This window comes from Mirounga leonina, unplaced genomic scaffold (genome assembly GCF_011800145.1).
Source record: "Mirounga leonina isolate KUSES-001 unplaced genomic scaffold, KU_Mleo_1.0 Mir_176, whole genome shotgun sequence".
Taxonomy (NCBI): Eukaryota; Metazoa; Chordata; class Mammalia; order Carnivora; family Phocidae; genus Mirounga; species Mirounga leonina.
The window spans coordinates 7,768,255-7,789,930 of record NW_023270454.1 but is presented as its reverse complement, the minus strand read 5'-3'; the positions used below and the strand labels follow the sequence as shown (position 1 = coordinate 7,789,930).

At 39.2% G+C, this 21,676-nt stretch overlaps 1 protein-coding gene across 4 annotated transcripts in view; it reads left to right on the top strand.

Moving 5' to 3' along the window:
- The window catches only part of CCDC25 (coiled-coil domain containing 25), a 40,851-nt gene that overhangs the window by 714 nt on the left and 18,461 nt on the right, over positions 1-21,676 (top strand). The window contains exons 2-6 of one of the 4 annotated variants that reach the window (XM_035022613.1): positions 3,503-3,559; positions 4,385-4,432; positions 8,495-8,534; positions 13,218-13,269; positions 19,018-19,093. In XM_035022613.1, coding sequence (XP_034878504.1) covers positions 4,411-4,432; positions 8,495-8,534; positions 13,218-13,269; positions 19,018-19,093 — 190 coding nt within the window. In that variant the 5' untranslated portion in view covers positions 3,503-3,559; positions 4,385-4,410. Of the gene's footprint in view, positions 1-3,502; positions 3,560-4,384; positions 4,433-5,785; positions 8,535-13,217; positions 13,270-18,519; positions 18,768-19,017; positions 19,094-21,676 lie in introns of those variants that run through there. The other 3 variants (XM_035022612.1, XM_035022614.1, XM_035022615.1) reach the window with 3 other exon arrangements.

Genomic DNA, 21,676 nt, shown 5'->3' with positions numbered 1-21,676 from the left:
GGAGAGCGTGCTTTTAGTTCCCAGGAAGTGCTATATCTTGACCTCGTTTTTTCTGCGTATGTTGTTCCCTTTGCCTGATCAATCGCATTAATTCCCGTAAGACAGCTCTGGCTCATCTTTTACAAACGACTCTCCCAGCCTAACTCCCACCCAGAGGTTGCTTAGCTAAACCTCTTTGGGGCACTCTCTTAACACCCCGTGTGTATCTTTGGTATTGCTCTTATCATATGGTATTAAATGCTGTCTGCTTCATCTAGAGTGTAAGCTTCTTGAGGACAGGGGCAGGATCTCCTTGTTTCCCTAGTCTAGTGCCTGGCTCATAGTAGTTAATAAATGCTTGTTGAATAAAGGTATTTTTTGACTTAGTCATAGCACATACTATTCTGTTGTTACTCTCTTTGCTTGCTTGTTAAACGTGAGATTTAAGCGGAACTAGCCCCATGTTGTTGAATAGGGTGATGATACTTTCCCTAAAAATGAGAACAGTAAGGCCCAGGGAATTTGCTCACAGACTGCTCCCCCCCCCCCATTCCATCACACTGTCACATCTCATTATTTTTTTCAGTAGTCTAGATTTCCACAGGGTGCCATAGACCATTTCCTGCCTTTATAGATTTGGATTGTCTTACCCATATTATTAAAATTACCAGAAACAATTCACACTAGCCTGAAAAGCCGTTATAGGCCCCTAATAGCATCCTCCCTCTTTTTTGTTCACACTTTGTCCTAACTCCAACATCTCTTTTTAGCTTCTCCACTCATGAGAGTTCGCGACAACATAGGTATCCAAAGAAGCCCAACAATGGAATAAAAAATACAGGCAGGGTATATAGGTACTACATGTATTTTATGTTAGCTGCCTTATTCTCCTTAAAGCCATTCTAAATTCTTAGAGCACTATTCATATTTACACAGATGCCTGTAATAGAACAATGTTTCAGCAGATTATGGGTCATATTTTTCTCATTGGCTTCCATTAAAAGGTTAGAACTGCTTCCTGTTGGAAAAATATTTGGACTTTAAGTTTAACAAAACGTACTTGGGCAGCAAATCTTTAAAATTGCAAAAGGGGCGCCTGGTTGGCTCAGTCGGTTAAGCGTCTGCCTTCGGCTCAGGTCATGATACCGGGGTCATGGGATGGAGCCCCATATCGGGCTCCCTGCTCAGCGGGGATCCTGCTTCTTCCTCTCCGTCTGCCCCTCTCCCTCCCTCAAGCTCTCATTCTCTCTCTCTCTCTCTCAAATAAATAAAATCTTTAAAAAATAAAATTGTAAAGTTAATGAAAAAATTATAACTTTGTCAGTAAAATAGTAATAAAACTTTAACATATTCCATTAGAGAAAACAACCTAAACATACAGAATCTCCAGGAAATGACTTCATATAGCTAGCCAAGCTTTTCAACCAACTTAGGGTTTACTGTATAAGAACTTTTTTTAAATGGGGAGAAAATCTCAATATAAAGTTATTGCCTTTCCTTTTAAAATTAGTATCTAAAATCTCTTAAACTTTATTCATGTTTCATGCTCTGTCCTAAGGAAATAATGAAACATTAGCCTTACTGTATTTCCACTGTCAAATTCAAGACCATCTGATTTATGGACCCACGAAGTATCTGCACTTGGCTCATTAAGTGCATCTGTACTTTTAGTACCTTTTAATTGCGTCTACCTCAAGATAGATTGTTATGTAAATTATGAAATTATCACAGAGCCTCTAAAGTTGGATTGGTTGCTACACCTGAATCCGATACCTTTAAGATGACTAGTTTCATACTAATCAACCCTGTTCTTTGGGCAAGAGTAACAAAAGTACTAGAATAATTCAATTTACATTTCCTTTATCCCTATTAACATACACAGGAACTTCATTCAGACTTCTTGCTCAGCAGTCATGCTCCTTTTTATTTTGAATTTTCTATTTTGACTAATTATGGTCTTTCAGGAAAGTTACAAAATTAATAAAAGATTTCCTTTATAACCTCTCAGATCCCCCAAATTCTAACATTAGAACTTATTTCTTTCTTTTCCTCTTTCTTTTTCTTCATCTCCCTCTCTCCACATACGCATGCACACGTACACACACACACACATTTTTTTCTTGAGCCATTTGTTGGTCACATTTTACCCCTAAATACTTCAGGGTTCCCCCCCAAAATCAAAGATGTTCTATTATCAAAAAGCATTCCTCATTATCAAAATTAGGAAATTAACATTGCAGCAATACTATTAACTCATCAGCTTTTATTCGGTTTTCATTGGTGTCCTAATAATGCATTTATAACAAAGGAACATTACAAATCGTTGTTGCATTCAGTTGTCATTCATACTCATTGGCCTATTCTAATCTGGAGCAGTTGCTCAGTCTTTGTCTTTCATGACACTGTTGTTGAAGAATTATTTTGTAGAATGCCCCTCATTTTGCATTTGAGTTATGTTCTTAATCACCTCATTTTATAGTCAACCATCCAAACAATTGTCTGTCACTCTCTTGGCTATAATTTAGATGGCTTAGCCTGCACAAACAGCTTTATTTTATTTTAATCATTTGAAAAATTACTTTCGTTCTGATTATAAAAACCATCCATATGTTTGGTAAGCCAGCTAGCCAAGGTAAGTATTGTTAACAGTTATATGTATATCTTCCCATACATATAAAGAAAATAGGTACATATGTTAAGCATCTAGTTGTAAACATGCATATACAACTATATATTCATTTTTTACAAATTGAATCTTGCTGTATGTATAGAAAAATACTGTTATTTAACTTCTACCTTTTGTTTTCGGTGGGTAGGTGGTATTTTGTTTATGGATGTTCTGCAATGTGTTTAACCAGTCTTAATGAGTGTTTAGGTTGTAAAAAGAACATCATTGCTTGATAGAGTAATTATAGCATATACTTAGTGGTGACATTACAGGATCAAAGAGGGTACACATAGGATAAGGCTAGGTTGTTCAGAGACAATCTGAAATGGTTTTATTTCTGCACTTCTGCCATTTGTTATAATGGCTCTTCTGGCTATGCTAAGGCCTTACCAAGCTAATGTAATGCTCAATTATAGACAAGTATTTCTGTCAACTAGTCAGAGCAAATATTCTCTCCTTTCCAGAGAGTTCTCTCAACTACTTGCAGGTAATTTTGAGTTGTGATCATTATAACTGTTGACTGAAGGAAATGGGATTTTCCTTCCCCAAGAGAGGCAACTATGATTGATAATTTAAAGAGCTTCTCATTGCTGAAAGTACAGGCAATTTATTTAAGAATTTAAGAATTTATACATGAGCGTGCTACCCCCTGGCCTTCAGAGCTCCACTCACATGTACTAGTTCTGTGCTCTGAGTGACAGCCAACAAGCTGCCCCGACTGGGGGCCCAGTGACAATATATTAACTCAGGAGTTTAGATCCAGATGGGGTCAAACAAGTTTGGTAGACTAGCTTGGAAACCCAGTGCCCAGATAGAATTTCAGTTTCGGAAACTTAACTTTTTGTTTGACTCCAGATGGAGGATGCCTGCGGTAAAAGACACTAGCTCAGTAAAGCAAATGTCATTTCCAAGGTAAGCCATACCTAGAATATTCAGTTTGGTTTAAGGCAGTGGTTCCTAACACTCACTTCACATTGGAAATAGTTGAAGAGCCTTTAAAAAAAACACACCATTGCTTATCCACCAGAAATCTGGATTTGGTTAGTCTTAATGGAGCTGGGACATAATTAGGTGATTCTAATGTGTAATCGGGGTTCAGAGTCACTGATTTAGAAGATGCTTGAAAAACCATCTTTCCCCAGAATGGGATAGTCCATTATAATCTGCAACACACCTGGAAGGTAACTAATATTGCCTAAATAAAAGGCAGTCATGTCAAAAACTAGTTGAGTTTTTTCATAAACTAAAAGTTGAGTTTTTTCATAAACTAAATAAAAGTTTATGAAAAAACTCAACTAAGTATAGGAGCCTATTTTTAAATGGTTGAGGTGAAGGTTGGGTTGTTGTTTGTTTTTTCACTCTTTTGAAGAAGGCAAAAGTATAGGACTGAACTGGAATTGTATTGAACTGTATCCCTGATGAAAGTAGGGAAGTGGCTATTCTATAATAAGGGTCAATAAACTTGTTCTATTTGGGCCAGGTGGTAAATATTTTACACTTTGTGAGCCACATACAGTCTCTGTAGCTTTATTCTTCCTCATTTTGTGTTTTCAACTCTTTAAAAATGTAAAAGTCGTTTCTTAGCATGGGGGCTGTCCAAAAACAGGGCTGGATCTGGCATCTGGGCCATGTGTTGCCAACCTCTAATCGAAGCATTTGTCATGTATTTTTCCCATGAAGCAGTTTTGTTGGGGATGAAGTTCTCTAACTGTTTTTTATATTTTTGTTTTGTCTTAGTTAACTCATCTGCTTACACTATTTACATGGGAAAGGATAAATATGAAAGTAAGTTTTTCAAAAGCATTTGATTTTGAAATTTCCAGCAGGTAAGTGTTAACTGCCTTCTCCCCCACCCCCCACAGTTGGTCGGATATGAGTTTTCAGCTAACTACTACTAGTTAAGCCCATTATGAGGAACTTCAGTGGGTTAACTTTCCTAGAATTTAGTTATATCAAATAATATTGGGGCCTATTGGACCACTTGTTGCTGATTAGAAACTTAACTTTTACTAAGAGTTTTGTGGTATTGTTTGATTTAGGGTGATACGAATCAGAGGTTAACCTGTGCTAACTTATGGAAGTAAAAATCATCTGTGACTTGATTGAAAAGATAATTTTCTGTACGTTTTTACCACATTTAAGAATAGAGGAAACATACTTTTAGGGTTTTTGAGGCTAAAGATGGCTCTTTTTGAGTTATGAAGTGTTAACATTTTTTCAAGCTTTGTTGATCACTCTCATCAGAATGAAATCCATTATTCCATATTGTACACACTGATGTAACTAAAACGAAAATTTACCAAAAAATACCCATACTCTTTGCTATGCCCTCTTTTCTGTTTTGTTTTATTTTTACAAAGCTAGACTCAACCAGCTAAATTAATTTCTTGACCCACTAATCAGTGTGAACTAAAGTTTAAAAGGGAAAACTGCTTGCTCTGGAGTAGTAAGTTGACAGCACTGAGCTGAGGGAGAAAAGATCTGCAGCAGGGGAGCTTGGAGACCTGACAGAAGCACTCTGCTTTAAGCTTGGAGAAAACACAGTGGCTCCTCTCACAGGGGTAGTGTCACATTTTGGAAAAGAGTTCTCTGAAGTCAGGCCCATCTGTGTTAAAATCCCAGCTCTTAGCAGACTAGCTGTAGTACTTCACCTCTCTGAACCTCACATTGCTGAGATGTAAGGAGAGCATCATGGGCCAGTATCTACCTTGCAGGGGTGTGAGGGGTAAATGAAAGAGCCTGAGTAAAGCGCCTGGCCCAGGGTGGGTGCTCAGTAAACTGATGGAGTTTTTTTTAGCTCTCCAGAGCTGGCTCCTCCCTCTCCTGGGACCACTCCAGGGCTGGGTGACCGCTTCAGTAATCTGAGAGCTGGCCAATTCCCTCCAATTACTTTTCTTTAACCTCCAGGTATTGCTTCCCCCCCCCCCCCCCCCCCGCAAAACCATCAGTCTGTTCTAGGTGCAGTTTGAAACTGACAACAGTTTAAACTTGATTCTCTAAAAGAGGCAAGTATAACATTCCTCAGTATGAGACATTTGACATGAATGAAATAAATAAAGCCAGAAAGGAAAAAATGTCAAAGAACAGTAATGTTGTATATTACTGTAGTATATATAGATATATAACTATAGTTAACATATACTCATATCTAATAGAACACATACAGTGTAACATATATAAAATATGTAATGTGATTTATGTAATAGCTGTGTAAATATATATAGTTATTATTCAGGTCTATATAAATGGTTTAGAACTTTGCAATGATACTGGTTGCCGTAAAGCAGAATCAGAATAAGCAAGACTATTACATCCTATCCAAGAGAAAAAAAACAAAAACAACCATAAAATAATTTTTAAACAGTTTTTCCTTACAATGAATTTATGCCATTGTCTCTGGTGTGACTTATGGAGAAGCAGTCTGCTGTATATTAATATTTGAGTTTTCTATTTCTCCTAGTAACTCATACATCATCATAGGTAATTTGTATTTTTTTCATTGCATCCTCCTGATGAATGTGGCTGAGAAGAGGATGCTATCTCCTTGTATGACATTGAGCAAGGAGGCACTGTTAGAACCAGTCCTGGTTATCTACAGTAGATATGGATCCACACCTGGTCAAATCTGCTTTTCTTTCTACCACATCGAGGATGCAAGCCCAAGACTTAGGTTACTGAGAAGCACCTAAAGGAGAGCTGCTGCGTACGGTTGTGAGGGTTTTGCACTGTGTGACTCTGGGCCGGGAACTTTCTTACAGTGAAGGACTGCACTGATACTGCTTCCCACTGATGGGCTCCTGGTGGTACTGACCTAAGGCAGCTTTGCCAGTGACATTCCCACCATGTCTCTTTTTTCCTTCCATTTTAGTTTATCATTTGCTGGGGCTGATCTTCTTGGGGCCATATGCCAACCTGTCTGAGTAGCCAAAGAGGAAGATGTGGTCTGTGCTTTTACAGCATTAAAGGTGGAGACGTGCACATAAAAATAATGGGTCATTTTGCTGTGAACCTAAAATTCTCTAAAAAACGATGCCTGTTTTAAAACGTATAGGTGAAATGAAGCAATATGAGTAAGTGCTGTAGCAGTAGAGGGGGCAGAGAGTAAATGTGATTGCGAGAGAACCAAGCAGGCTTCGTGGAGAAGGGTTAGGATGGGCCTGATTGCAGCCCATTTAAAGGAATGTCGGTTGTAGAAACTTGTATCTACAGATATAAATCTAGATAGACAATTTATGCCTACAGATGTAAATTTAGATTCTTTCCAGAGCCCACTGGAGTAGTGTTTTGCTGTCATTAAAATGTATGTAGAAAAAAATCTATGTATAGAACTTTTTTTCCCCATGACCACTTGGAGTCATTTGGAGGTGTCAGCTTTCCTAGTCTGCTTTGTAAGAAAGGTATTACATTTTTAAAGTACCCCATTTTCTAGTGCTCCTAGCACTTCATACTTATGTCTAATAGCCTTGATGACTTCATACAAATGACTAGATGGAACATAAATGAATTTTTAATTGAATAATTAACTTTCACTAAAAAGCTTGCAGATGTTTTCTTTTGATTAGCCAGCAGGTGTCACCAGGGAGCCAAACATTGCCTGACTGAGGAAAAGAGGTTTTTATATTTCCCTTTACTTTTTTTGATTACTTGTTGGCTATTGGCTCAGCTTCCTGTTTAAGCTAGTAGAAAGCCCTTCAGAAAATTTATGGTGTCTGCTGTTTCTGAGAGTACCCTCATCCAAGATTTATCATCCTTTTGTTTTTCTGGAAAATGAATACCTTTCAAGTTAGATAGATTATACTCTCTTGGGTACATTTTAAACCATCATATCAATCATTTTGTTTACCTTACAGTTTTTAACCTTGTGTCTAATACTTTAAATAATGCTTTTGTATTAAACACAATTAGTTTCTAATTATTAACGTGGCTACTGGGAATGTATATTGATATTACCTTTCTGTAGTGATATATGTTATTAGCCTTAAAAATGTGAAAGTATACATTTTGAATGAATAATTCACCTTTTATAAATATGCTTTGAAAGAAATCAGGAATGTGGACATGTTTATTTTAAAAATATTTACTGAACCATTTATAATTAAAAACAATCCAAATCTGAACAGTAGAAAAGTTTATTCACATGATAGAATTAAGTAGTCATTGTTTCCAAAGAACTTTTTCATTTTTTATTTTACTTTGATCTAATAAATACATAGCTTAAAATTTGAAATAATAACAGAATGCATATCATAAAAACATCAGTTTTTCACCCTATCCTTTCCAACACCCATCCCACAGAGACAGTTAGTTTTAATTTCTAGCTGTTTCTTCTATTTTAGTTTTCTTTTTGTATGTGACAGAATTTTAGGTGATTTTTATTTTCTTTTTTATACTTCTGGTGGTTGTTTTATCTTCTAATGTTCTACAGTTTTATAATTGAGAGGTCTTTTTTAAAAAGTAAAATGCAGTCCACTGATTAGCAAAGCCATTTTAACAAATAAGTTTCTTACAGTGAATCAATTTTCTAAGACCTCATCTAACTTCTTAGCTGCTCTAATTTGAAGTTTTACTACCTTTTAATGGAAATATCTTTGAAGTTTCTTGTAAGTATTATTGTAAAAATAATAACAATTATGATGGCCCAAATGTAAGAACCATTTTTACAAATTTTTTTTCTTGTATTTTTCAAGCATCAAAGCCTCTGAATTACTCTTTCTTCCATTAAGGGAGAGAAACACTTGTGGAAAGGCTTGGTATTTCTCCACTCCCCCGCTTACTGTAAACTCTGGCATATTTTCATTTGACAGGTTATTTTTAACCTTTTCTTTGTTTTCTTGTTCCTCACTATAGATGAAGATCTAATAAAGCATGGCTGGCCTGAAGATATTTGGTAAGTAATAACTTTGGTTCTGCTTTCTATGCCTTATTTACTTTCTTAGATTTGGCCAACCATCTGACTTTTATGATGAAACCTAGAACTCTTGCTTTGCATTTTGTTTATGAATGGTCAGTGGTAAGTAGCTGCCTGCCAGCCCCCTTCGTTTATAATTGCCGTGTAAACTGGGGATGACCATAGAGGCTTCTGGAACCAAGATATTCTTCAACCTCATGTGTGGTCTTCTCATAGTGGACTAGTGAGACCACCTCACTCAAACACTCAGACCACTCTTCTTGGAAGGACGAAGGATGGATGAGGGCTTCACAGGCAGCAGTGAGGAAAATAGAAGCTTCTGTGTAGATGGAATAGATAGAGCATCTGACCAGGTACAGCTTTAAAGAAAACATAGGCTGGGTTCCCTTTGTCTTCTCATCTCCCTCATGACGTTAGCCCTGTCTTGATCCAGCCTCTACTCTCTCTTTCTAAAATATTTTCTGGAAATTTAAAGAATAATAATTATATTTTCTTTGCCTCCTTCCAAGATAATTTATTTTTGCTGTTCACAAAACCCAGCCCAAAAAACGATGACCAGTGAACAAAAAACTCCTTCATTTTAGTTGAATTCTTTTTCTTTTCCAACTGCCTTAGAATGCCATATGGGCATCTCTACCACTCAGACCTCAAACCTTTTAGGAGGACATGGGCTCCCATGACTTTCATGTAACACTCTCGGGCTCAGTTTGCTTTCCTTTTCTGTCTTCAGCATCTACTCTTGTGATGTGTCTCTCCTGGAGCCTAATTCTATATAGAGAGCGGGGTGTGGTCTCCACAACTCCAAACACCCCCCCCCCCCGCCCGGCCAAATGCTATCCCTAAAGATAAGCACACAGATCCTCTTGGCTTTAACAATAATAATGATGAACACTTACTGAATACCTAGCTATATGCCAAGTACTGGTAGGTGTTTACTTTATTAATACATTTAATTTCACAGTAGCCCTGTAAAAGAGTTACTGGTATTAAGCCCATTTTCAGATGAGGAAGCTAAGGCTAAGGGAAACTGAACACATGTGCTCTGGTTGTTGCTGGCCCCCCAGCCGGCTCTAGTTTTGAATTGCCAATTTCTTTCTTCCCTTCGGCTGCTGCTCTTTGGCTAAGGGTGCCTTCCTTCGTCCCTCAGGCCATTGCTGCAGCTCTCTCTGGACCTCTTTTCTCCAAGTGTGGGCCTGGATCCGTCACTCAATTCCCTAGAGACACAGAGGTTAGGCACTTTTTAGAAGAGCTGCTTGATTTTCAGTAAAGTGGACAGCATTGAACATTTAATAGGAAAACTGTTGCACAGAGACTAAGTTAAGCTCCCCCCAGATGTGGCCATCCTCAGACCGCCCCCCCCCCCAGGGCCAGCTGCAGACACCCACCAAGGGGCGTCTCCTCTCTTGCTCCAGCCTGCCCCATTATGGAGGGGCTAATTCATGATGCAGAGGAAATGCTTTCCTGTTTGTCCTCGCTAAAGGAACCAAGAGGCACTATAAACCTGAGGAATTTTAAAGTCTTTTTTTTTTTTTTTTTTTTTTAATTTCCTCCCTGTTCCAGCACAGTGGCCTGTCTTCTGAACTCAAATATCAGGTGTCATCAAGGTAGACACTGCTTCGTACCCCCTTACCTCAGGTGCGGGGTTTGCAATGCCCAGGGCTTCTAGATTGAGTGCTGCTTACGTTCCTGGAACTTTAGACTATAAGTGTCATGAGGACAACGATTACTTTGTTTACTACCACGTCCCATTACCTACCATAGGACCTGGCCCATGGTACACATTCAGTAAAAATTAACTAACTCTCTGCCTCTCTAGCAGTGATCTCTACTGGACATTTCTTCATAATAACTGCATTCTGGTATATCCATTTTGGGCACCTGTCACCGAGCTGGATTATTTCAGTTGTCCTTATAGCCCAAAGATCTCCAGATCCTGTCAAGGGATATTAGAATGGCCACACCTGTTATATAGTTATCTGCTGTGAATTTTTAAACATGTCAGGTTTGAGGCATAAATACCTGCATAGTAAAGGTTACATATTCAGATGCATCACGAAAGTCAATTTACTTTTTTTTTTTTTTTAATTAAATAAGTGGAAGAGAAATTTCTAATTTACAACATACACCCTCTGTGTTCTGAGTTGGGTTTTTTATTTCATTATGGTTGATTATCTCCTGGAATGCTATTTAACCAAATTGGTGTCTACAGATACCTTGATACCCATCTTGACATCCTTGAGACTAATGACTGTTGTTGGAAGTGATTGACTTTCACTTTTAGAAGCTATTTGAGGCCTAATGTGAGGTAGAATAGTCAGCCCTAAATTTCAAGACTCTTCTGTCAGTCCTGGAAACATTCCTGGGCATGCTAGGAATGATTCAGTTGATTGACATTCCGGGGCAGTTTTTCAGCGTGGTTCGCTCTGAGATAAATTTTGGAACTTTACCTGTGTGAACATCAGCATCTGAATTTATACCAGAAAACCTTCTGAGGCACCTTTAAGCAAAGGATTTTCCCGGGACTAAATGAGAATGGAACTGAATTTATCTTTAAACAAAAGAAAATAGAAATAGTGTGTGTTTACTGCCTCCAAACTCCCTAATGAACAGTATTTCCAGGGACCCCACTTTCAGGAGTTAAATGACTCAGCTTCTGAGGGCCTACATCTCTGCATCCCCCAGTCATTGATGCTCATTTATTGAGCTTTCTAGTCTCTGCATTCAGTAAAGAAAACAGTGATGAAGTAGAGAGAGAGGAAGATAACAAGGACAAGAAGGAACTAGGGAACTACTGGGCATGATTTAAACTTTTTGGAGTAAACATTTTAGAAGGTTTGGAAAGGTTTTTTTAAGGAAACTTGCTCACGATAGTTTGTTTACAGAGCTGGCTTTTTTGTTTGTTTTTACAGTTCAACCAAAGCCCCATACTTCCCCACATTCCTCGTGCCCTTATAGAAGTATACCTACCAGCCTGGAGTTGGTCTGTATATCAGCAGTGATATATTCCCTGTGTGTTTTGGGATTTCAACTACTTATGTATTGCTCCATTCGATGTATATTGAATTATTTGTGTGTTTCTTTTGACGAAATTCCACATCAGAGACCTTATCTTAAGGAAAATCAGAATACAATCGAGCTACTGTGGGTATGTAGGAAAGAGTTGTTTTAAATGGAGAACTGGCTTAAAACAAGTTGGAATGGGAGAAGTTACTTCTCAGCTGAACTTGCTTCCTAATGGGTCCTAATCCTAAGATCCTGAAAAAGGGTAATGAGCTATGTAATTTCAGATTTGCAAAAACACATTTTTTTCAGTGGAAAAGGCCGAGCTGAAGACACTAATCAGTCTCTTATATGGGAATGCAAATGAGTAAATGAACCAGTTGGGGAAAAATAAATCAATGTCCACTTCTGTCTAGCAGTAAAGGTTAATAGAACCTAGAGTCATGATAGACTGCCAAAAAAGTGTAATATTTTTCTGTATCCAAAGTGACTAACAAGATGCTTAACTTGTTGAAGAGGGAACACTGTAATCTTAACGTTTATGTAGAACCATGCTGTCTGCGTCTTGTACTAGGTGTGAGTGTGTGACCATTTTCACCTCTAAAAGATACATTATTGCTAAGAAAATGTCTAGAGAAATATATACCTCCTTAGGTTTTTACTGAAAACTCTTTAGCCTGGAAAGTTAGGAACTAAGGAAGAGACGATTAAAGTTAACAGAATCCCAAAGTGACCATCATGTGTTACTGTTGTTTGGTGCTAGAGTCCTGGGGGTGTCTCTGGAAGTAGAAAAGAGAGAAAGTCAACTTTATTTGGTGAATTATAAATATGAAAAACTTAGTATCTCAAAACGTTAAGACTAGGTGAGAAAGGAATTAAGTTTCAAAAGATTTCATTAAATTGGCAGATGATAGAGCCTTAATAAAAGGTAAATTTGGGACATTGGGATGGGAGGGCGTTCCGGATGTTTTTAGGACAATATCATAAAGGGCAGCCCCCATGCTTTCCCAGAAGCCCTGTATTAGGGCCATTGTCAGATGTGAGGCAGGATGAATTGTTGGTCTGACCCATTTTATGACTCTTCCAACTCTGTGCTTCTCTTTAGGTTGTTTTGCCATTGCTTGAAAACTTAGGATGTCCCAAACCAAACCTCTCATCTTTTTTTTCCAAACTGGTGTCTTCTCCAGCTGTAAAGTATTTCTCTCCGTGGTCCTGCCAGTCTCCCAGGCTTGCAACACCGCAGTCTTGATGACTTCTTCCATTCCTTTCTCTCCTTACCTGAAATTCCTTTCTCTGTGTTTCCTCTAAGTCCCGTGCTTCAGTCAGGGACCTTCTAAACCTCAGTCCATCAATGAAGCCTTTGGTCACGGATAGCTCTTTCTCACTGGAAAAATCACCCTTTCCGGGGCATTTCCATTTATCGTCTCTAGTATTCATCTTGGCACTTAGTCTCACACAGCTGCAGAACCTTCCATGTTTATCTTACCTCTCCCAGTCAGTAGTGCCTTTGGAAGCAGTGACTGTGTTTTATACTCCCTATGGTGCTTGGCATGTGGTGAGCACTGAGTTAATACTTTCTGGATTGGAATGCTTTAAAGGCAAGGGGTCTGAGGAGGTGGTTGTCTTGTACCTCTTGCTAAAAGTGGTTTTCATTCTTTGTAGGTTTCATGTGGACAAACTCTCTTCGGCTCATGTATACCTTCGATTACATAAGGTAACTGGATTTAAACATGGACTCATGACTTTTTCTCTAGCTATGAGCATCCTATCTTGTCCTCTGTCCTTTTTTTGCAGTTTAAATTGCTTCAAGTAATAAATATGTACAAAAGTTGGAAAATCAGCAAATGAAGAGATGTCTTACCCCTGACCTGGAAAATCACTAAGGGAAAGTCTGGTGATTTTTGGATACTTGGAAGGGGGCATAGTCCATATACCCCAGCTAGAACCACTGTCCCCACTGCGTAATTATCCTACCAGTTCAGCTGTGTGGTTTGTCACCTCTGCTCTCTCTCCCTTTCATTTCAGTGGACAATTCCGGACCTTCTGTCTTTTCCCGTGGAGATCATGTGTGGTTCCTTCTCACACTCCCTTACTGAGGGTGGATATTCCCAGTTATCAGGGGCTTCTTTGGGACATTTAAAACAGCATTAGAATAGTAAGGGGAAAAGATGCAACGTTTCCTAGTAACATAAAAGCACTGGTTTTCTTTTCTTTTTTTTTTTTTTTTTTTAGGTAGTGGAGGTGTTCTCTGGAGCAGAAGACTTTACTTATTTTTTATTTGTTTTAAAGATTTTATTTATTTATTTGTCAGAGAGATAGATAGAGAGAACATAAGCAGGGGGAGTGGCAGGCAGGCAGAGGGAGAAGCAGGCTCCCCACTGAGCAAGGAGCCCAATGTGGGACTCGATCCGAGGACCCTGGGATCATGACCTGAGCCGAAGGCGGACGCCCAACTGACTGAGCCACCCAGGCATCCCAAAAGCACTGGTTTTCTAATGCCTTTACTTTCATATATTTTATTTATTTATTTATTTTTTTTTTAAAGATTTTATTTATTTATTTGACAGAGAGAGATAGCGAGAGAGGGAACACAAGCAGGGGGAGTGGGAGAGGGAGAAGCAGGCTCCCTGCCGAGCAGGGAGCCCAATGCGGGGCTCGATCCCAGGACCCTGGGACCATGACCTGCGCCTAAGGCAGACGCTTGACAACTGAGCCACCCAGGCGCGCCTCATATATTTTATACAGTTGAATCATAGGGTATATATACTTGCTATATGTATTACTTTTTTTTTTTTTTTAATGTCTTACTTTGGAATGATTTTAGATTTAGAGAGAAGTTGCAGAGATAGTACAGAGTTCCCATATACCTCGTGCCTAGTTCTCCCTCCATTGTGAACATTATATATTATTATGGCAGATTTGTTAGAACCAAGAAACCAACATTGGTACATTACCATTAACTAAACTCTGGACTCTATTTTGATTTCACCAGTTTTTCCATTAATGTCCTCCTCCAGCCCAGTGTCCCACATTATGTTTAATTGTCATGTATGCCTAGGCTCTGGTCTGTGGCAGTTTCACACTGTGAAAGTGTGAGACTCTCCCTATTTCTCATGACCATGACAATTTGAGAAGTATGGGTCAGGTTCTTGACAGAATATTACTCAATTTGAGTTTATCTGATGTTTTTCTCATGACTGATGTTCTGGGTTTTGGAGGAAGAATAGCACAAAGGTGGAGTGCCCTCCTCATCACATCATGTCAAGGGTACCTGCATTAATAGAACTTAGCACTGATGTTGCTAACCTTCATCTCCTGGTCAGCCCAGTGTTTGCCAGGTTTGTCCACTAGAGTCTTGTTTTTCTCCCCCCTTCCATACTCTGTTATTTGGAGACAAGTTACCAAGTCCAGCCCATACTCAAGGGGATGGGGATGGAATTAAGCTCTACTTCTTGCAGTGGGGGGAGTATTTACATATATAAGGAAGATTCATCTCTTCTCCCCTATATACTTAATACAGTAGTTTATTTGTATCACTATGGACTCATATGTTTATTTTATACTCGGGGTTATAATCCAATTCTGTGTTATTTGGTAGCTGAAATTGTCCCAGCTTTAGTTGGAGCTCTTTCAGCTTGGCTCTTGTGTTCCTTTGATATGCTCCCATCCTTTGGTTTTTGAGCACTTCCTTGCTCTCTGGCTCTCTAAGATGCTATGGGCTCATCTTGTATTTTCCCTGCCCCAGTCCTTGAATCGGCCCTTTCTCCAAGCAACCCTGATTCCTTTTACTGGAGAGTGGTATTTAGAAGCCAAGATCTGGACGTGGTGTGCTCACTGCTCCTGGAGTGTCATTGCTTCTAGGCCCTGTCAGAGGGCTAGGAACTACATGTCTGTATACATGAGCTACGGAGCTAGGAACTACATGTAGGTATATTAACGCATGTTAGTAATTCCTGTGAATCTTTGTTTCTGTGTCTCCATTTGTATCTATGTTAAGCAAAACATGAGCTCATACTGATGTCTTTGACACATCTGTTATTACAGAGGCCATTCTAGCCTTTTCTCCTTGCTTCTCTGTTATTTCCTTCTCAGCGTGAGAAGCCTGGTTCCCACCATCCACCATCTATTTGCTTATTTGATTGCACTATTTGTGTAAGTGGTTTCAGATTTGTTAAGCTGTCTCCCCATTCAAAACAACTTTATCAACTAAAGTACAGTGTTTATGTGCAATTATTTTTGTCTTTTTGCCTTTAGTTTCCAGTCAAAATGTTGTTTTCCAGAGTTATTTGTAAGCTGCTCTATTTTTTACCGCACGCCTTTGAGAGATGTCATGCCATGCACTTAGATTTTTTTTTGTTTACGTTCCATCCTGTTGTATTATTACAGTTGTTAATTCCCCTAGTTGATTGTATGACTCTTTAAAGTGACAGTGTGATAAACTTTCATCTTACCATATTATTTTCATATTTATTGTTTTGACTGGCCGCTTTGAGTTGGTAGATAATATGCCACAATTAATACGAAACCTCCCTTTCAGAATATAAGTTGTTTACAGTTTTCAACATTATGAATCCCCAACAAGAAATTTTCTTTATGAACCATATTCTGTTTTCCTTTCGAAGTAAGTTTTTTACAATAATTCTCAGAAATGGAGTCACTGAGCCAAAAGATAGAAACATTTGGTAAATCTTTCAGAGACCGATTGCTCTCTAAAAATAATTGCACTAGTTTAAAATGCTACCTGATACATACAGGTTTTCCAAACCCTTCCTGGGATTTTACAACTTAAAAAAATAGCAACCTTTTGACAATTTTTAAATAAGTATAAGATGCTATTTCATTATGATTATAATATTCACTTCTTAATCTGTTAGCAAGGTTATACACTGTGCCCCATCTTTATTTATACTCTTTATGTTTTTGAGAACTGTACTGTAAAGCACATTGTGAGCTATGTCAAAAAGAGGAAGATTGTGAACTCTGCTGGAACAAAAGTCTGGATTCTCCTTGGCAACGTCTTGCCATTTTGGAACTATTTTAAGTTTAGAGAAAATAGAGTATGGTGTTACCAAGTTTCCTTTTGGTTCAGATTAAGTTTTTCTTTTCCTTTAGACTCTGCTGTGTCAGAAAATGGAAATAATAGTGGTAGTCCCAAGTTCACTTACTACCAGTTACTCCTTGTTTGAAAAGAAGTTTAATTTCATTTTCTTTTGGAAGCAACATCATGTGCTCAATAAAAATATGTGCTCTTTGGGGATCGTTTATCTGGTTGATCTGCAGTAAGTGGCGTAGCCTTTTGTACTTAGTAGGTACCAAGTGAGTGTTGGAGATGGAGTAAAACCAGGCGGTTGGGGACCCAGACTGCTGGAGGGGAGCCCTAGCTGTCCTGCGTACTAGCTGTGGGACTTATTGAACAAGTCACCTAGCTGTGCCCGTTTCCTCATCTGTAAGAGGGAGCTAACAGTACCTATCTTCTTGGGCCATTGTGACGATTAAATGAGCCAGCATGACTGAAGCAGTTAGAATAATGCCTGGCACATGTTAAGCATCGTATGTGTTAACTTTTTGGTTGTTGAATTCAGTTGAATTCAACCCAGATCTTGAAGATCAGAGATATTCAGCAGTGTTCTTTCCTAGGCTTCTTTGGTTTTTGAAAATCCGTAGAAAACCCTCAGCTGTCCAGAGGTCTCTTACCTCATTGACAGAGATGGCACAAAGCCCACAGTCAAAATTCTGACATTTATGTATTGAGAGCACCTCAGACTCTCCAGTCAGAGTTCACTCTGACTTTATGCATAATGCTAAGCTGAAGGATTGGTTTTTGTTTTTTTTTTTTTTTAAGTCTGCTCGTATTATATTAGAAGTAGCCAACAGGAAGATGAGCTTGCTTCAGGAATAGTGACAGACACAGGTAGCAAGAAGGAATATGAGGATGTAGGCTGACATCCAGGACCAAGAAACTACATTTCCACAAGAATTCCAAAGGCACTGTACTCTGGGGTCAGTTGCTACAACCCTTGGGCCTGGGTTCATCTCTCAGCTCTGTCACTTACTAGATTTAGGGGACCCTAGCCCAGTTACTTAACCCTGCTAAGCTTCATTTTCATTGTTGCTAAAGTGAAGATAATACTATCTTTTTCATATGGCTGTTTACTTAGTGCCTGGCACATGGTGGGTACTTCAAAAGTGGTAGCTGTCTTGTTTTTTAATTATGTTGATTTATTTAGAATAGGGTCAGTCTGCTTCTGTGTATTTTTGACGCCCCCGAAGGCATCACTATCACCATATTATGGCCTAGTGTAATGGTTGATACTCTTAGTAATGACATTGTGTTATCAAGATGCTAAATTCAGAATCCTTTCTTTAAGTGGTCAGGGAATTGCACATTATGAGCTATGTTATTAAAGTAGTGGCAAACTTAAATCACGTATTTTTTTGGGTCAACGTTATGTATTTGAGAGATCCTCATTTTAAAACATTTTAAAAACAAACAAACAAAATTCTGAAACGTAATGGAATAAACTTAATTTATCTCCTGGGCGCCTGGGTGGCTCAGTTGGTTAAGCGACTGCCTTCGGCTCAGGTCATGATCCTGGAGTCCCAGGACCGAGTCCCGCATCGGGCTCCCTGCTTGGCGGGGAGTCTGCTTCTCCCTCTGACCCTCCCCCCTCTCATGTGCTCTCTCTCTCGTTCTCTCTGTCAAATAAATAAATAAAATCTTTAAAAAAAAACAAAAAAAACAAAAAAACTTAATTTATCTCCAGTTATTTAGGTAGGTGGCACATTTCATTCCCATACAGAAGTGCTGCTTTAATCCCATGCCTAGCTGGAGCCAGTACTGAGGTGATTCCCACTTGTTCGGCCTTTGAAATATTTTTGTTCTTTTGGAATGGCTTTGCTTTTTCAGCTTTGACTTTGTTACAGTATCTGTACAGAAAATGAGTCAATATTATTTTTCCCTTAGGGTGGGTGGTTATATCGAACACACCAAGAGCGGGGTTCCTAATTAAGGCTGATGGATGACCTACCTCAAACGATGTTTGAGACTCAAGACCATAAGATATCTCTTTGAAAGGAAGGTCATAGGGACCTCAGCAAAGAAGACTTCCAATTATCAGAAATAGGCACCATTTCCCCACAAGGTTTCCAGAAGTAAGAATGAAGAGAAGAAAATGACAAGAAAGAGGAGAAAGTTCCTGAGACATAATTACAGTTAGTATTTTAGTGATTTTCTTTTATACCCTTTTCACCCACTTATTAAGTATTAATATTTTCCATATTACTTGTACTGCCGTGTCTCAAACATTCCCATAATAGACTTCATTTTTCAGTGTTCTGAAATACAGTGAAGAGCCTCTGCTTTTAATAAAGTTGTGCCTAGTAAGGCAGTAAAGCCCTATAAGTGCTCCAGTATTGATCAGTGACGAGGTAGTGGACCATCTGGTTTATTTTTATGTTCCAGGGGGAGAAGATAGAAGACATACCAAAGGAAGTCCTGATGGACTGTGCCCATCTTGTGAAGGCCAATAGCATTCAAGGTCAGTTCTCTTAGAGGTGTTTTCAGAATTAACACCAGTATCTGTATCTGAAATTGAATACATTTTAGAGAACATGTCAGTGACTTGGGCTTGAGTCAAATGAATAATATGTAATATACCTTTCCCCTGTTGTTTTGTTCTGCTACCTGTCCGAGAACTGAAAGCTAATCTCTCCACCCCTCTCATGTTCGTGGTCCTTTCTCAGCTCTTTCTACTGTGTTCCCCTTACCTTGACTAGAAGCTTGTCTAAACCTGCCTACCCTTGATGTTATTCGTAGAAAGGCTTTTGGGGGTGCCTGGGTGGCTTAGTCAAACTGATTCTTGCTTTCAGCTCAGGTCCTGATTTCATGGCTCATGAGATCGAGCCCCTCGTGGGGCTCCACACCCAGCGGGAGTCTGCTTGGATATTCTCTCCCTCTGCCCTTCCCCCAACACGTGTGCACGCGCTCTCTCTCTCAAATAAATCTTCAAAAAAAGGTGGGGGGATTTTGGAAATGAGGTTAGGTTAATAGCTAAGCAAGAGATGTATGTCATGGCTTTATTTTTAATGCTGTGTGATGTCTTTCTTTCCATCATTTGTTCTTAAATTCTAGAACTCAAGTCTCTATATCCCTGTTTCTTACTTTTTTTTTCTCTCCTTCTCCTCTTTCATACTTTATTCTCCCTGTATATTGTGAAGGTATCGAGTCTGTTGATCTTCTTATCTCCCAAAGAATCTCATTTAGTTGGTCTGGGGTGATCCATGAGTTTCTGTATTTTTCCAGTGTTCTCCGGGAGATTGTAATATGTACAGAGGGTTGGTTGAGAACAATTGTCCTGTTTTAGGGGAGGCCTGTAATTCTGGGCTTGGTGCTTGTTTAGTTCTGTCAGTAGTAGATTTTTTTTTTTTTTTTAAGAATTTTATTTATTTGACAGAGACAGAGCAGGAGAGCACAAGCAGGGGGAGCAGCAGAGGGAGAGGGAGAAGCAGGCTTCCCACTGAGATAGGAGCCCAATGTGGGGCTCGATCCCATGACCCTGGGATCACGACCTGAGCCGAAGGCAGTCGTTTAAACAACTGAGCCACCCAGGCACCCCTGTCAGTAGTAGATTTAATTGGTCAGTAGTCAGTACAGGTCAAGAAGGACAATTTTGGGGGAGGAAGTGGGAGTTAAAAAGGGGAGCCAGGAGATGGTGTTCTGCTAAGAATGGTTGAGCTAGTAGGTTGGATTTTGGGGTGTAGGACACAGAGCTAGAGTGGTGGTAAGTTTGGTTTGATGTGAGGTTGAGAGATTATCCAGAGGGTTGGAAAGAAATACGGTTTGGATAGAGGGCAGACACTTAGCTGATAGTAGGTACCAGGGTTGGAGATTACAGGATAAGAGTTGGCCAGTGTACCCCTTCCTCATCACTTAGACTAAGTTGGACAGCTTTACTGAGTCAGATACCTAGCCAAAGAAAGTAGAAGTCTGGTCGTGTAGAGTCACTGGTTTTCAACACCGTAAATCATTAAATTGCAGTTAGTCTTTTAGGACATTCCATTTTTATGAGCAGAACAGAGTTTTTAAGATTTCCAGTCACGAGCTTCAGTTATTAAAGTAAAAATAATAAAATTAAAACAATCATTATCCTCTTGTGTGTTGCAACCTCTTTCACATGATCTTGTTCCCTTTCCATGCCCCTGGCTAGCAGATGTGACTTTATTAAAGGGTCTTTGGACTCTTTATTCTGGGCCTGGCCTCTTTATTCTTAATCCCTTTATAGTTTACTAGTTCTAGAGAAAACAGAAAAGGCAGAAGAGTCATGACACTGCCCTCCTCTGCTCTCCACTTCAGCCTTCCACAGTGAGAGCTCACTTAGCAGAATAAGGAGCTAAGCCCAGGAGCCTCACTCATGAGTTGACAGCAGAGGATGCTGAGGATGCTCCATTTGCGTTGCTGTGCAGTTAAAATATTTCCCCCCCTGCTAGACTGCCTTTGGCTCTCAGAACCAAGGAAATTGGGTTAAACTTGTTTGTCATCGTAGAATCTGGTTAGTCAGTTTATTCATAGAATCTTTTGCCAGAGTAAACTTTCTAAAGTCTTAGATACTTTCTATGACACGCCTCACCTTAGTTATACATATAAGTCCAGACTTCTTAAGCTAGAAGCTAAGCATCTCTGCTCTGACTACAGACTTTTTTCCCTTCACATATTTCACCCTCCAGCCAAAGCACGTATTGGCTGTTTTCCTACCATATATCTCTGCTTATGTTGTCTCCTCTGTCCTCAGTTTTGTCTGCCTTTCAGTCGTCCCGTGTCTAGATGCAAGCTAAGGTTCAGGGTCCACCCAGTAGTTGTAGTAATGGTAGTAATAGCTAACCTTGAACATTAATTACATGCCTGGCACTACATGCTAAAACTTCACCGATTATTTCACTTATCAACCCTCCTGAGATATGTGTTACTATTTTCATTCTAGAGATGAGTGAGCTGAGCTTAAGGGAGTTAAGGAACCTGCCCAAGGTCTCAGAGCTCTGAAGTGTGCTGGTGGGTGCATTTGAAGTCAGTCTGACCTGAAAGTCTTCTGTCTTAACCACTAAACTGTATTAACCTCTCTGATGGA